Here is a 13,353-nt window from a genome sequence, read left to right as displayed (position 1 = left end):
ATGGCAAAACGAAAATTAAATATAAAGTTAAATGGGACACAAAGGTGCATTTTCAGGAATTAAAAAAAATCACATTGCATGAGCCATTTGAAACTATACATTCATGGCCAGACTTTATCTATTTAGAGTGGATTTTTTTTTTATTTAAAATGGAATTCTGCTAATGCCTGCATACCAAATATGGCCGATGTCCGCGCATAAGTCTGACGCCTCATAGGTCCGACGCCTCATATTAAGTCTGAACAAAATCGCACCCCAACCAAATAAAGGCCCATAAGTCCGACGCCCCATAAGTCCGACGCCCCATAGGTCCGACGCCCCATAGGTCCGACGCTCCATGGGTCCGACGCTCCTTAAGTCCGACGCCTCATAAGTCCGACGCCTCATAACCGTCCGAAACATCGTTTGCCCGTTGTCGGAATTATGAGGCGTCGGTCTTATGAGGCGTCGAAGCTATGAGGTCGAATCCTTAAGTCCAATGCCTCATAAATCGACGCCTCATAATTCCGACATTTCGGACTTTTCAGAGGCGTCGGACGTATGAGGTGTCGGACGTACGATACGGCCCCATATGGCTATGGCTGTGTATTTTACTTACCGTGATTGGTTCCAGAACTATCTTGATTGTCTGTCTGAAGTGACGCGGTCTGACTCTCTTAAAACGAATCCGATAGACTTTAACAAATTCGAGACGAGAGACTTGAACCAAAGTTGTTACGCAAGCGTCGTATGCACTCCCGTTAACTTGAGTTGGTCTGAAATGAAATAGATTTTGGAAATATAGTCCGGCAACATCTGATAACTTAATTGGGCCTGCTATGTGAAATTCTTATACAATGATACATCTAATACATTTTGACCACTTACTCCAAATTTCTTGTGTCGTGTCGCGTATTTCTGTCAATTTTCTGTCCCTTGGCGGAGAACGCTGTCTCTCTCAATCGAAAGGGAAAAATCCATACGACTTTATGTTAAAATTAAGATGTGTGACTATCCCGCCAGGTGCGAATATACCCTTCAACAGTGTGAAGTGGGTGGTCCATATTCTAAAAGGCCTGCTTGCGAGATTTGTAGCGAGGAAAATATCTTACCAAAAAATTATCGTAGGTGTCTATTGAATCGATTGTGATTCTACCTTAGCCAACATCAATTATTTCTTGGTGAATATTTCCGCAGAACTCAATGGGTTGTGTTGTGGATAAGGGATATACAAGCTAAGTAAGATTTGAGGCTTTGCATGGTGGAGATACTAAATAATGAAAGGTTTGCGGAAACGTACCATGTGCGAATAATTTCTCAACTAAGAGAATGGTTCTGAAAAGAACCAGAGGTATAAACTCGACGTTCCGATCAGTATGCTCTGACCGTCTAGGAGAAGACGGTCAGAGCATACTGACCGGAACGTCGAGTTTATACCTCTGGTTCTTTTCAGAACCATTCTCTTAGTTGAAAAAATTATTTGCACATGGTGTTTCCGCAAACCTTTCATTATTTGATATTCAAGCTGTACTCGCTCGTATCGGTACCGTATAAATTAATAACGCGGGAACGTTCAGAGAACCAGACAGTTTTCCATCCAAACACAACATTCAATGTGTTTTTTTAGCAAAGCGCGTGGCCCGTGTATTAATTATTTCTCCGCTTTTAACGAGGTGGCAAATACTGCCCGCACGCATCCAAGGTCGACCGCACGGCGATGCGTACTATTTCGATCACCGCTCGGGCATCGCGTCCTATTAACTGCGACACGCTGAGCCACTATCTATTATTAAAAAAGTAGATACCTCCACAATGGAGTCGTATTCTATTTGAAGCGAACTAAAATACAGGCTTCTGTGCGTTATTTCAGTCGGGAAAGAGATCCACCACCTGAGGCATTCACACTGATTGTAATTGAAATTGTAACATGTAACGAGACCTCTCAATGAAATGTCGTCTACCCACTAACGAATTTAGGACATTTTTTTTTAAAAAGCTGTTGATTATAAACACTGGAGCGTTTAGCTATGTACATTTAGACTACCTTCCAGAAACACGACATAATTTTGCCGTACCCAATCACCGTACATGCAGCGAAAGGCTAATTTTTGTTTTTGGCTTCATAGTGCGTAAAATCTGCTCTATTCTGACGCGCAGATCCAAGAATTACGCTCGACCAACTTGCCTCAAACCTTGAGGCATAAGACACAAACCCCCTCGGCGGATGCCGCGCTTACAATGGCACGCAGGGAAATGACTTTAATTGAGGTTGGAACATCGGCCCTTAAGAAGGAAAACCTCCCCGAGAGATACGAACGAGTTCCGCTTGCGTGATACCTCAGCTTTGGTTCATCCATGGAGGAACAACAAATTTTTCCTCCATGGTTCACCCACAGTATTTCTGACAAAAAGCACGTCTCCCTATTATTCCCTACCTAGTTCACTACGCTATAAATGTCACTCGGACAATACCAAGGTTCCATGTGACGTGCTATGACCACGTGTCATGAAGATGCTTGGCATGGCGGCATTATTAAAGTCACGGAATCACAGGTCTCTATTAGGTCTTTCATACTGAAACCATGACCTGTTTATTACTTTGTAATGTCAAATTTTTATACCAAGCCCTAGTTAACGTGGGAAATGAACAAGTTTTCCCCTTTTAATACAGTACATGTTTTCTATTCATTTTGTGAATTGGGCCAAGGGCTGTGTATGCATTGGACTATAGCCTATTGATTTTGCGTCTTTATTGCGATAGAACTAAGAAATAGAAAATACCAAGAGGTGATTCACTTTATTGTACACATACCTCACGAAAAAAATGGGACTAAGGACTGAGGCTTTTAAATTGCACTACTCAAAATGTGCTGCAGTAGCAGTTGCGTCAAAATGGTGTCAGAAGTGGGATAACTCTTAAAAAGTTTCAGTTTAGTGTATGCAGAAAACTCTTTAACCAATTGGAGGTACGGCTGCGATGCTAACACGTATTTTTAAAATAGATATAAGGGATGAGTCAACACAGAACAAGCATATGTTCTGATCGGCCATCCTGACACTGATTCGATTTCTAAACCAATTTATCACAATATTGATGAGTTCGTGCGCTCTATTAGTAAAGCATTTTCCCCACGCTTTTCCTTTTAATTTGTAACAGAATTCGAAGCGTCGAGTACATAAAAAAAAAAAACCTCCACAGCCAACACTTTAGCGTGGCAAACCAACTCAAGATTGTCGTAAATTCAATATAGTCACATCTCTTGTTGTCCAGCATCAAACTAATCTTATCTTGTCTCTTGACGTGTCGTTAGCGGCGCAACACGCCCACACTTTAAGACTTAGTTACGTGAGTGAGTACCGCGTAACTCTTAATTTGATCACACCACGCGTACGCACCGCAGGTGCCAGGCACTGATCTCTATATAAAGACTGGATAGCGGATATGCATACAACATTCACACAGTAGACTTTGCATATTGACCAATTCGCCCCCGGTCTCACGAAGATGGCCGCGTATAATACGAACGTTCTATGCGTAAATACGCGCGCGTTGTATCAACAGTTGACGCGCATTTTGGTCACGTACACATATTATGATGTTCTAAAAGGAACACATTTCCGTAGTGATTATTATTTCAAAAACGCCGAAAAAGTGATTTGCGGCATTATAAAAGTAACCACTACGTTAGAAAAATTGTAGTAAACCTTGGTCAGTTGGTCAGTGGTGGTGGCCAAAATATAAGTCAAGTGAGCCGCGACGTTACAAAAGAAATCAAGCTGTCTATAAAGACGGCAACTTGTCCTTTGTAGATCACCAGCCGGTCTCACCAATATGGCGTCAAATTCGTACATTGTGCGGCTCTTTATTAGCTATCCAGTCTTTATATAGAGATCAGTGGTGCCAGGGCGCAATCATTGGCGGTATCGCCGGTGGTTTGATCACCGCGTCCGTCGCTCATCAACGAGAGATACGGCGCTCTTTAATTCAATTCCAAGAGAGTTTGGTATGCGATCTAAACCTTGCGCCCGGGACGTGACGCGGACGGAGGCAGGTTGTGTGCTGATGAGTACGAGTGCGGACGTGTATGCGAGTGTGTGACACCGATTTCATTTGGTACTCGCATTCCTGACGAACAACTATTACTGCTGGTGACGTAAGCAATCGGCGTAATGTGCCTTAAAAACCCCAGGCGTTAATTTGGTACTTTTCATCGTATATATTTCGAATATTCCCACTTTGTGGTTAACCAAGACTGGAGTATCTCCAAAGCTCATCCATATTAATTATCTGTCATGTTAATTGAAGTGATCATAAATGATTGCGACGACTGTTCGTATGGGCACTTAATAGCATCTACATTATCATTGATTTTGACAAGTATCTGACATTTCATTTCAATTGCACGAATATTCGTTGCAAGAATATATCAACAATAATCATCATATTTTTTTTAACACAAAGAACATTGATTAGGTTTTCATATGGACTTCCATGCATATGACACTAAACGGGGATAAGGGGCATTGTTCTGATACTTCGCAGCAACATTTCTTCGTCATCACCACTGAGCGTTAATTTAACTGCACGCATTACACGGTTGACCGGGCCGGAGCTTTTGAGCTAATACGTTACCACGGAAACAAACGGATTTGAGTTATACGCGCAAAGAAGCTGGAGGTATATTGTAATTTTTCGGTTGGGTTGGTGAAGGACTCTCGGAGAGCCGAGTATTTCCCCCGAATTATTTCCACATCTTAGGGATGATGAATACAAAGGCCTTGGTAACCAGGCGTATCACTCGCTTAATTTACCCAATGCCCAGATTACCCTTGTGCTCCATGCGCATGTGCACGATCTAAGCACATAAAGGCAAACCAAATGTGCCTTGGCAAAGATTGAGTGAATCTGTGAACACATTTCTCGGCGATCCACTGTAATTTAGTTTTACTGCCAAATCAAAACGTCCTCGTATCCTGACTATCCCCATACCAAGAATGAAACGTATTGAAGCACATACCGCCATTGTATCTAATAATGCGGCGGTAAATCCGTATAAATCAACCATACGGGGAAAATACCAAGGGTAGATCTTTGCAATAATTCGTTCGGTTGGCATGTTGAATGCGAATGCATTAGTGCTCCGACGAAACAATTATTCTCGGTCTTACGAAGATCTTAATTTCGATTTTGTCAACTCGAATGCAGCGAGAACTCCTTTGATCTCGGGTCCATTTTGGAGTCACGTGACGTGAAGACCCCCACACTGCTTCTATACGCGTCACACTCGTAATTTGATTTCGATAAAACGGCATTGAAATTCCCACCAAAACGTAAGGTCGAGGATGCATTAAGATATTGAAGTAGTGAGTTTACTTTTGTCAATGTCATGACTTATTGCGCGAGTGATACAGGCTGGGATACAGACTTTTCCAACTTTGCAATTCCGATCTTTCTTGAGTCAATAATCGTGATTTATCTCTGTGTTTCATCAGCTAGATGCAGTTCCAGCCGGGTGAGCAGCAATTCATGGCGCTGAGTGTGTGATGTGAATATGGCTATGCATTAGTTTCACACTACCGCTTGGTGGTGCCTTTGGCCCCTCTCTCTCTTTTCCTATTTTTACTTTCAATTTAAAAGCCCTTTTTGAAATCATCTCACCAAGCAAGAACACACACCAAAGCTAGATGGGAGGAATTTCTCCTACCAATTCAAAAGAATACAGTTCTTCTTAAAAAAAAATACCCCGGTCTGAATATCATAAAAAACCTCGGAAACTTTCAAAGGTCTTGCATCACGTCCAGGTGAATGGCCACCGTTCCTTCACTGCCACACTCCTGAGGCAAGCGCCACATACGCGTGAGATGACACGGCCCAGTCGGTTAAATTGGACTCAGTCAGTCGAGTCCAAATGACAGATTGAATCGCGATATACTCCCCAGTCCCGCGCTCTTGATTAAGGCAGCGGCAGTAATACGATGTTTGAACAAGATTCTGTTTCAATCTCGCATCTGTAAGGGTAAACTAAAAGCCATTTTCTGCGATCGATAGGCCTTTTTTGAGCCCGACTTAACAAACACCAATCTGTAGATAGCATCCGCGCAATAAAAGAAATGTTCAAACCAGCCTTGACTTCGACGTTTCCAACAACTTGCCCGTCTAATATTGCTTAAGAAGACCTTTTTTTATCCAATAAGCCTTGGGAGTTTTATGGTTTATTTAGCAAGCTTTAAAGGAGAATCTGCCGTTCTTTATTTTTTTGTGGATGGTCAAAAAATAGAAAGACGCACAGATGGATTCGTCTTGCCAGGATGTTCTGTACAAAAACAGAAGGACCTTTTTTAAAAAAAATATTTTGTTTTGGCTAGACATGCACAGATAAACATTACCTGGACAAATAGAGGGTGTTGCAGTGTCGCCTCTCTGTTTGAACACATTTTCAAATATAATGAGCTTACAAATTAGCTTTGAGGCTCTTGGTGGCATCTTAGACATTGGTCCGTTTCAAGTGCTTGCGTCATGTTCAGTATACATGTACGCATGCTCAAAATGAGACAAAAATAGAAAAAAAAGGTGTGTTTGCCGCCACCTCGCGTCTCCAAAGTCTCCATTCACAGTTTTAAAGGTATCCGCGGGAAAAGTTAACAATTCCCATTCATCAAATCAGTATTGTTTTTATTTATTAATTAGGCATTGGTAATCGCCCATGCAAACTTCGCGCCTTCGTGAACGACTGGGTGAACGATGGTGAGGCGACGCGTGTCTTCTACTCCAAGGTGGTTCCGGTCTTCCAGGCGGCGGGAACCAGACTTGATGTGATTGGTAATTATAGCCGTGGAGATAACTGACTCCCATGCCTACACTTAATGAACCGAAATATTGAATGTAGACATTTCCCCCTTAAAGTGTTTTTTCCCTATCTTGGGTTGGAAGTTCAGCCGATTATGAAAGCGGTGGTATACACGCGTAAGCAAAATGTCCGTATCCGCCTCGGACATTATTGGAAACTGTCTTAAATTTGTATGGTGCAATACACCGATTAATCAACTGAAATCCTACAAAACGCAATTAAGCGGAAATGTTTGGTCCACTGCTTTCACATATCACACCTTCCGAAGGCAATGCATTTTTGCAAATGCCATGAGTGCGTGCATGTGTAAAATTACAGGATTTAATCTTAACTTTGTTCGCAAAATATAGTCGATGGCAGATGAACCCTAATCTTCCCAAATCCTCCAAAATCCACTTTGCAAAATGTGCAGGAGCGAGGCTATATGGCTGAATTTGAGGGTTGCACTGTGTCAAGCTTGTGTTGTTTCTGCTCAGCCATGAATAAATTTAGGCCAAAATTATACTTGAAATCCTCCGCATTGCTCCAGGATACCTCACCATATTGATAATTGCTGGATGATTTTGCAGGATTAAGGGAGTGTGGTCACCCCTCCAAGGACCACATTGAAGAAATAACGGCCGATTTTGGAGGATTGAGGTTGTATGCACATTTTACATGGAGGCAGTTGGAGGATTTTGCAGGATTGAAGTTGCTAACGAAAATGCCTATAGGGCGTTTAAGGTTTAAAAGGTCAATAGAGATACCGCACTAAGCAGGCTGTACTGGTGTTTCCAATAGGAATCCAAAGACTTCTGATCTTTAGATTGAAAATGTCAGCAAATGGATCGAATGTTCATGCATAAACTGAACCTACAAAGCATTTGTCATGTCTGAACCGAGTGTGTTCATATCACATTGTGAGTGATCAGTTCGGTTTACCATTTGAACATTACAGTTTTGCTATATTACAGAATTAATGACGGAATATTCTTTCCACTATGGAAGCTTAATGCTCTGGTTTTTTTTTTAAAGAAAACAATGAGACGAGAATATGCCTATTCTAAGATTCAACGTACGGTGTCATCTAATAATGCCTGCTTTGCATAATTTATTTCAAACTGTCAGAGACTTTTTCTCAAGGCTACGGGGAAATATTTATATATACTTGATAAAAATATCTTTGTTCAAATCGGGACCGGCACGCCGTTACATTAATCTAATTTACAACCGAGCGCTATTCTTAAGTAGTTATGTGATTAGAAGAAGGAGCTGCGTTGACTTGCGTGATGGACAGCCAATGTTGTAGTATAATGACACTGAAGTGAACCAACAACAAGGGTTTTAGGAACGCTGTATTGAACTCAGCGGTTCAAAATGATAATTTGCACGTCAGTGTTTCGGCATGTGTAATGAAAGATCGTACGGACTATATGTTTTGTTTGCTCTTTGTAAAACCTCTTGCTTTCACCAACGCGCATTTTGTAACAGATACACCCGTCGTTTAAATAAACCCAAGCATTGGATTGCTGACTTTTTTCTAACAATTGTTCTCGACAAGGCTACGGACGGTGAATACAAAATTCATACATCATATTGCAATTGAAGGCGAACATTCGAGTTATACTAACGTGACTGTCATATTTGTTTTCCTTTAGTGACGACCAGAGAAGGGAGCGCCCATCAGATACTACAGAAACTCGACTTTGACGGTTACGACGGGTAAACAGTCAAATTCAATCAAAATGTATTGAAATTCATAACTGATATGTTAACACGTGGTTTTTAAACATAGCACTGCCATCGTCTTATTAAAGTGGGGTCCACAGATATAAAGTTGTTCGCAATACTATACTTATACATACGGCTGTGTGGGGCCCTCATAGTGTTAGTAAGAAATGTTATAGTACAAGACCATTATGGTATCCATCCACACAACAATAGCAAAATATTGTATCTTCAGGCTCATGTTGGGTTCGCACAGAGATATCAAAACTGTGCCTAATCAATGCTCAATTGTTATCAGGTTGATGTGCGTTGGTGGAGAGGATACAACGAGGGAAGTGGTGCATGGTCTGTTAGAGAGGACGCAGCTGGATGCGGACCTGGTAGAAATCACCCCTGATACCAAGCTTACCAAGTGTAACATTCCGCTGGGAATTATTCCTGTCGGTGAGTTACCTCTTAGAGGAGGGTGCTTGTTATGTTAATTACAAGGACGGTATCTATGCATTAACAAATGATTAAATCTGTCACGTTGAAATTGTTGTTTCGTAATCAGAAAATGACATTAATCTTTATGTGGCGTTGGATCCATATTTCTTTTTTTTAGTAAGTTCACTTTTCAGCCATAGTTTATACCTGACGTGATGTTGGCTGTTGGTGTTAAGAAAGAGTTACCAATGGTAATTATTATCTGTTAACAAGCCTTTTGAAAATGTTATCAACTTTTCAAGTGTTTCTTTTCTACAGGATTGTTCAACCTCGTTGCCCATTCTTCCCAGGGGACCAGCGACCCCTTCACGGCGGCAGTGCACATAATTCTTGGTAAACTGACACTTTATTAGGAACTTTAACTGTGCATGTAATCTGAACATATATTGTTGGACTTAATAGGGGTCATTACAAATATATTATCCAGGGCATTTAGTATGGGAATTGGATATTATTCTGTTACATCCCTTGATTCGTACAGGTCACCGCCATCCGTTAGACGTTTCAGCGATCTTCCATAACGAGGCCTTCATCCGTTTTGGCTTCTCGATGATGTACGGGTTTGGCGGGGACTGCCTCCGGAGGGCGGAGCAAAGGGCCAAGGGGGGCGTGATCAGTGCCAGAGGGGTGGAGTATGCTGTGGCCAAATCGATCTTCAAAGTAAGGTACATGTATAGGCTTTTTATTGGGGGTTGAGGGCTGAGTTTTGTTCAAGCTTTTAGTGTGGATCTGAATCTGAGCCCTTCGAATTTGGCAACTGTCAGTGCTATCGCAACTGGAACAGGAATAATTATTGGTCAAAAACTCTGAGAAAAAAACACTCGGAGAGAGTTACAAACACTTACGAATCTGCAGACATTGGTGTTAAGTGACACAGTGAAAGATGGTCTGGAGAATTTGGACATTAAACGTTGATAGTCTTTTTTTGCCGACAGAACGTACCGCTGTGCGGTGGAATATCTTCCGTGTGAATCTCAGGAGATTATCAGCGAGAGGTCACCCTGCAGAACGGGGTAAGGAAGAAGGGAACAATTGGCGTCTTAAGGGGATCTTTGGAGTAAGTAATATGAAGATTAAATGGTACCAATTAGACACAGATTGGATTTGTCGTAAACTTCGTGAAGCATGCCTCTTGAACATCCACTGTATCCACTTTACTAAAATACTGCGTTTTAATTGATCGAGTCACAGGTGCAACAGGTGCAAGGCGGAACAATCGACCAATGAAGATACAGAAAGGGGAGACTCATTAAAATGTACGGAGGCAAAACATGGTGCTGATGTTGATGACGTAGGCAGTTGCTATGACACCGACACGGGTCATGACAGAAATGGCAGACTCAACAGAGGTTGCCAAGATATCGAGACACTTCCACATAGAACTGAAGGTAGGTTCCGGATTTTTTTTTTGTAAGAAAAACAAATAGAAACGCAACAATGTGAAAACAAAGTTACTAAAATGAGTTTACCATTAAGGCACATGTTCATTGTTTAAAGGCATGAGTTGTCATACAACTTTATGGACAGCAAAACATGTCTTCTTCAAAACGTGTATATACCGTCCTCAGTAGTTCATGCAGAAGGTGAAAAGCCACAGCTAAGCTTTAGTAAGGCTGCAGTTTAAGCTCTTGATTGTTTTCGTCCTCAGATGAAACCAGCGAGTCACAGGACTGGATAAGCAGCAAAGACGACTTGGTCAGCGTCGGCGCAATGACCCTGCCTAACCTTTGCTCCTGGTGTCCGGCTGGCATTTCACCTCTGACCCATCTCGCCGACGGCAGCCTCGATCTGGTGCTAGTGCGCAGCACAACGAGAGGGGAATTTGTGCATCACCTCAGGCGGCACGCTAACGCAAAAGATCAGGTACACAATTTTATACCAAACTTTAACACCAAATAAAAATGTTCAGTTCGCAGAAAGTTATAACATGATAATCTGTATTGTAATCCCTGTTTTAACGGTGAAGCAAACTTGAAGGACAAATGTCACTCGTCCACTGAACCGTTCCGGTAATTTAAGCTGTTTTCTCCTGCTTTTCCCTTCAGAAAAGCGAATTTTCAAGATTCTTTAATTGTAAAAGTGTACATTTGGGGCTTCACAAACAAAATATCAGGCCATACCACTTTACCACCAGAAATCATGACGGGCAGTGACAGTTGTCTTGAAATGATGAGTACTTTCATAGAAAATGTTGTTACGTTATGCACTGACCTAACAAATTAGATTATGTCTTGGTTTGTTTGTCTTCTTTTGTTGTAAAGTTCGACTTTCCATTCGTCTCCGTGCATCCTGCAAGGGCAGTCAGGGTCCATCCCCTTGGGGCAAACGACAAACCGTGCACGTCGCCGTTCGACGAGAGCCACAGCGAAGGGGACACGACCTGTCAAGAGGAGGCCTCTCTCGAAACCGACGACGGGGGCGCCTTACCTTCTACGGGCAAAGAGTTCTCCATGTGGAATGTGGACATGGAGCTGATGGCACCGGTTGCCTTAGAAATCAGGTGAGATACAAATTGTTTTCTGTGTATTCACAATGGAGTGTAGTTAGTGCACCATCAAGCGTCCGTCCGAAAATACCAATTTTAATCACGGTCGGCCTCCTACGTGCTGCTTACCTGGTAACTATTGTTAACAAAATACCCGTCATTCACAGTATATAACCTAACTTCCAACTTGCGTATTATGAAAGTAACATCTAGTATCGCAAGTGCAAAATGACTTCCATTTGACAAAGCCTGTGTATGATGTCGATTTTTTTCCCATGATGCACTGCGGGTTTAATTAGATTTGCGCCTCCAACGTGAGGTTTTTGTGTTGTGAATCAGAAAGACTCCGACAATTCAAAACATACAGGAGTAGACAAAACATCTTCGCAACAATGATCTCCTCTGGAATAGAACATCAAGTAATTGCCAGAAGCTTTCTTCAAACATGCTTAAAAAAACGTACATTGTCCATTAACTCCGACTAATTTCTTGATTTGTTTGCCGTTTCTTTTCGCAGGGTACATAAACAGCTTCTGACTGTCTTCGCCTCCGGCATCCGGGACACTGGCCAGGCACATCGGAGCTGCGCGTGCCTCTGACGTCATCAGCCAGTCACCATGACAACCGTGAAGAACAAAGGATTCATGTACCTCTTCAAACAAGACATGAACAGACTCATTAGTGCCGCAGAAGCATGATGAGTGCGGCAATTGCCGCCAATTTACTTTTAACAACCTTTGCGAGGTTGACAAGATAACAAGACAGACGCACGGGTGCTGTAATAAGGAAATAAAAGTCTCCTCTCGTAAGCTGTCCACGACGATATTAATTTTCCCAGGTGAATGTCCTTAAGATGTTCTCGTCCTAAAGGGATGTTCAGTCACCTGATGTCTTTCTATTTTAAAGTACAAGATTTATGCAGTCACATCTTCATAAAACAAGATGAGGAAAACCTAGCATGGCTGATTGAACTGCGGACACATTTCTATTCAATCGATTCATAGTTGCTATTCACTGGAAGCTGTTTCCATGCTGAACCCCTAACGGAGTACTGTGCAATAGCACTGCCCGACTCTCTGGGACCAGCAAAGCAATGTGTATCAGACATTTAGACAACGGTTGATGATGGAAACAGTGGCTAAGTTGACGAGTATAACGAGTTAAATGAGAGATTGTTAAAGCACCTTTGCATAATTAGGGGAATAAATATTATGTGCTCGACCGGTTTAAAACAAGACAATTTTGCCTAAAGCCGGATAGGGGCCTAGACGTGGATGAAGGCTAGGGTTTTAAATGTACTTGTTTAATACCGGACAAGCCTTTGCATACTCATTCATAAATACCATTCGGTCAAGAGGTTAAAACAAGAAATTTCTTTTTACAAATTTCCAACGACTTTACTCCATTTTGGTGAAAAAAAACTCCTCGGGCCATGTTTATGGCATGTGCCTCGCGCGCTTGATGTTAAATATTTCCTTTTTTTCAAGATTGGAGCGCGTTCGGCACGTACTGCGCTATGTGGTGTAGAACGCAGCGGCATTTTACCGGTGGTTTAAAACCGGCCACGTGACGGGCTCTCGACCAATAGAAATGGGTAAACTGTCTCAGGTATTTATGAATTAACAATTGTTGCTCATTGCTTCCCTGATGATAAAATCAAACGGGATTTTCTGTACTTTCTAATTGTTAAAATTCGCGCTTCCAAACTTTTGATAGTTCTGTTCTTATTAACGTCCCCAAGATTCCGCATAGATGATTGAATGAAACTGAGGAGAAATGTGGAAACACGTTTTAAAGTTATGATCCTAAAACTGCATTGACAGAATTTACTATAAACTGAAATAAAGT

General features: G+C 41.9%; 1 protein-coding gene across 2 annotated transcripts in view; it reads left to right on the top strand.

Annotated features, from left to right (window-relative positions):
• LOC119719328 (ceramide kinase-like protein) overlaps nucleotides 1-13,353 on the top strand; it is a 20,682-nt gene extending 7,329 nt beyond the window's left edge. For both annotated transcript variants that reach the window (XM_038188740.1, XM_038188739.1), the window contains exons 3-12: nucleotides 6,668-6,799; nucleotides 8,465-8,528; nucleotides 8,833-8,978; nucleotides 9,279-9,353; nucleotides 9,502-9,685; nucleotides 9,956-10,033; nucleotides 10,212-10,408; nucleotides 10,669-10,883; nucleotides 11,282-11,520; nucleotides 12,023-13,353. In XM_038188740.1, coding sequence (XP_038044668.1) covers nucleotides 6,668-6,799; nucleotides 8,465-8,528; nucleotides 8,833-8,978; nucleotides 9,279-9,353; nucleotides 9,502-9,685; nucleotides 9,956-10,033; nucleotides 10,212-10,408; nucleotides 10,669-10,883; nucleotides 11,282-11,520; nucleotides 12,023-12,104 — 1,412 coding nt within the window. In that variant the 3' untranslated portion in view covers nucleotides 12,105-13,353. The remainder of the gene's footprint in view (nucleotides 1-6,667; nucleotides 6,800-8,464; nucleotides 8,529-8,832; nucleotides 8,979-9,278; nucleotides 9,354-9,501; nucleotides 9,686-9,955; nucleotides 10,034-10,211; nucleotides 10,409-10,668; nucleotides 10,884-11,281; nucleotides 11,521-12,022) is intronic.

This window comes from Patiria miniata, unplaced genomic scaffold (assembly GCF_015706575.1).
Source record: "Patiria miniata isolate m_02_andy unplaced genomic scaffold, ASM1570657v1 HiC_scaffold_8, whole genome shotgun sequence".
Classification (NCBI taxonomy): Eukaryota; Metazoa; Echinodermata; class Asteroidea; order Valvatida; family Asterinidae; genus Patiria; species Patiria miniata.
This window is presented reverse-complemented; position numbering and strand designations above follow the sequence as displayed.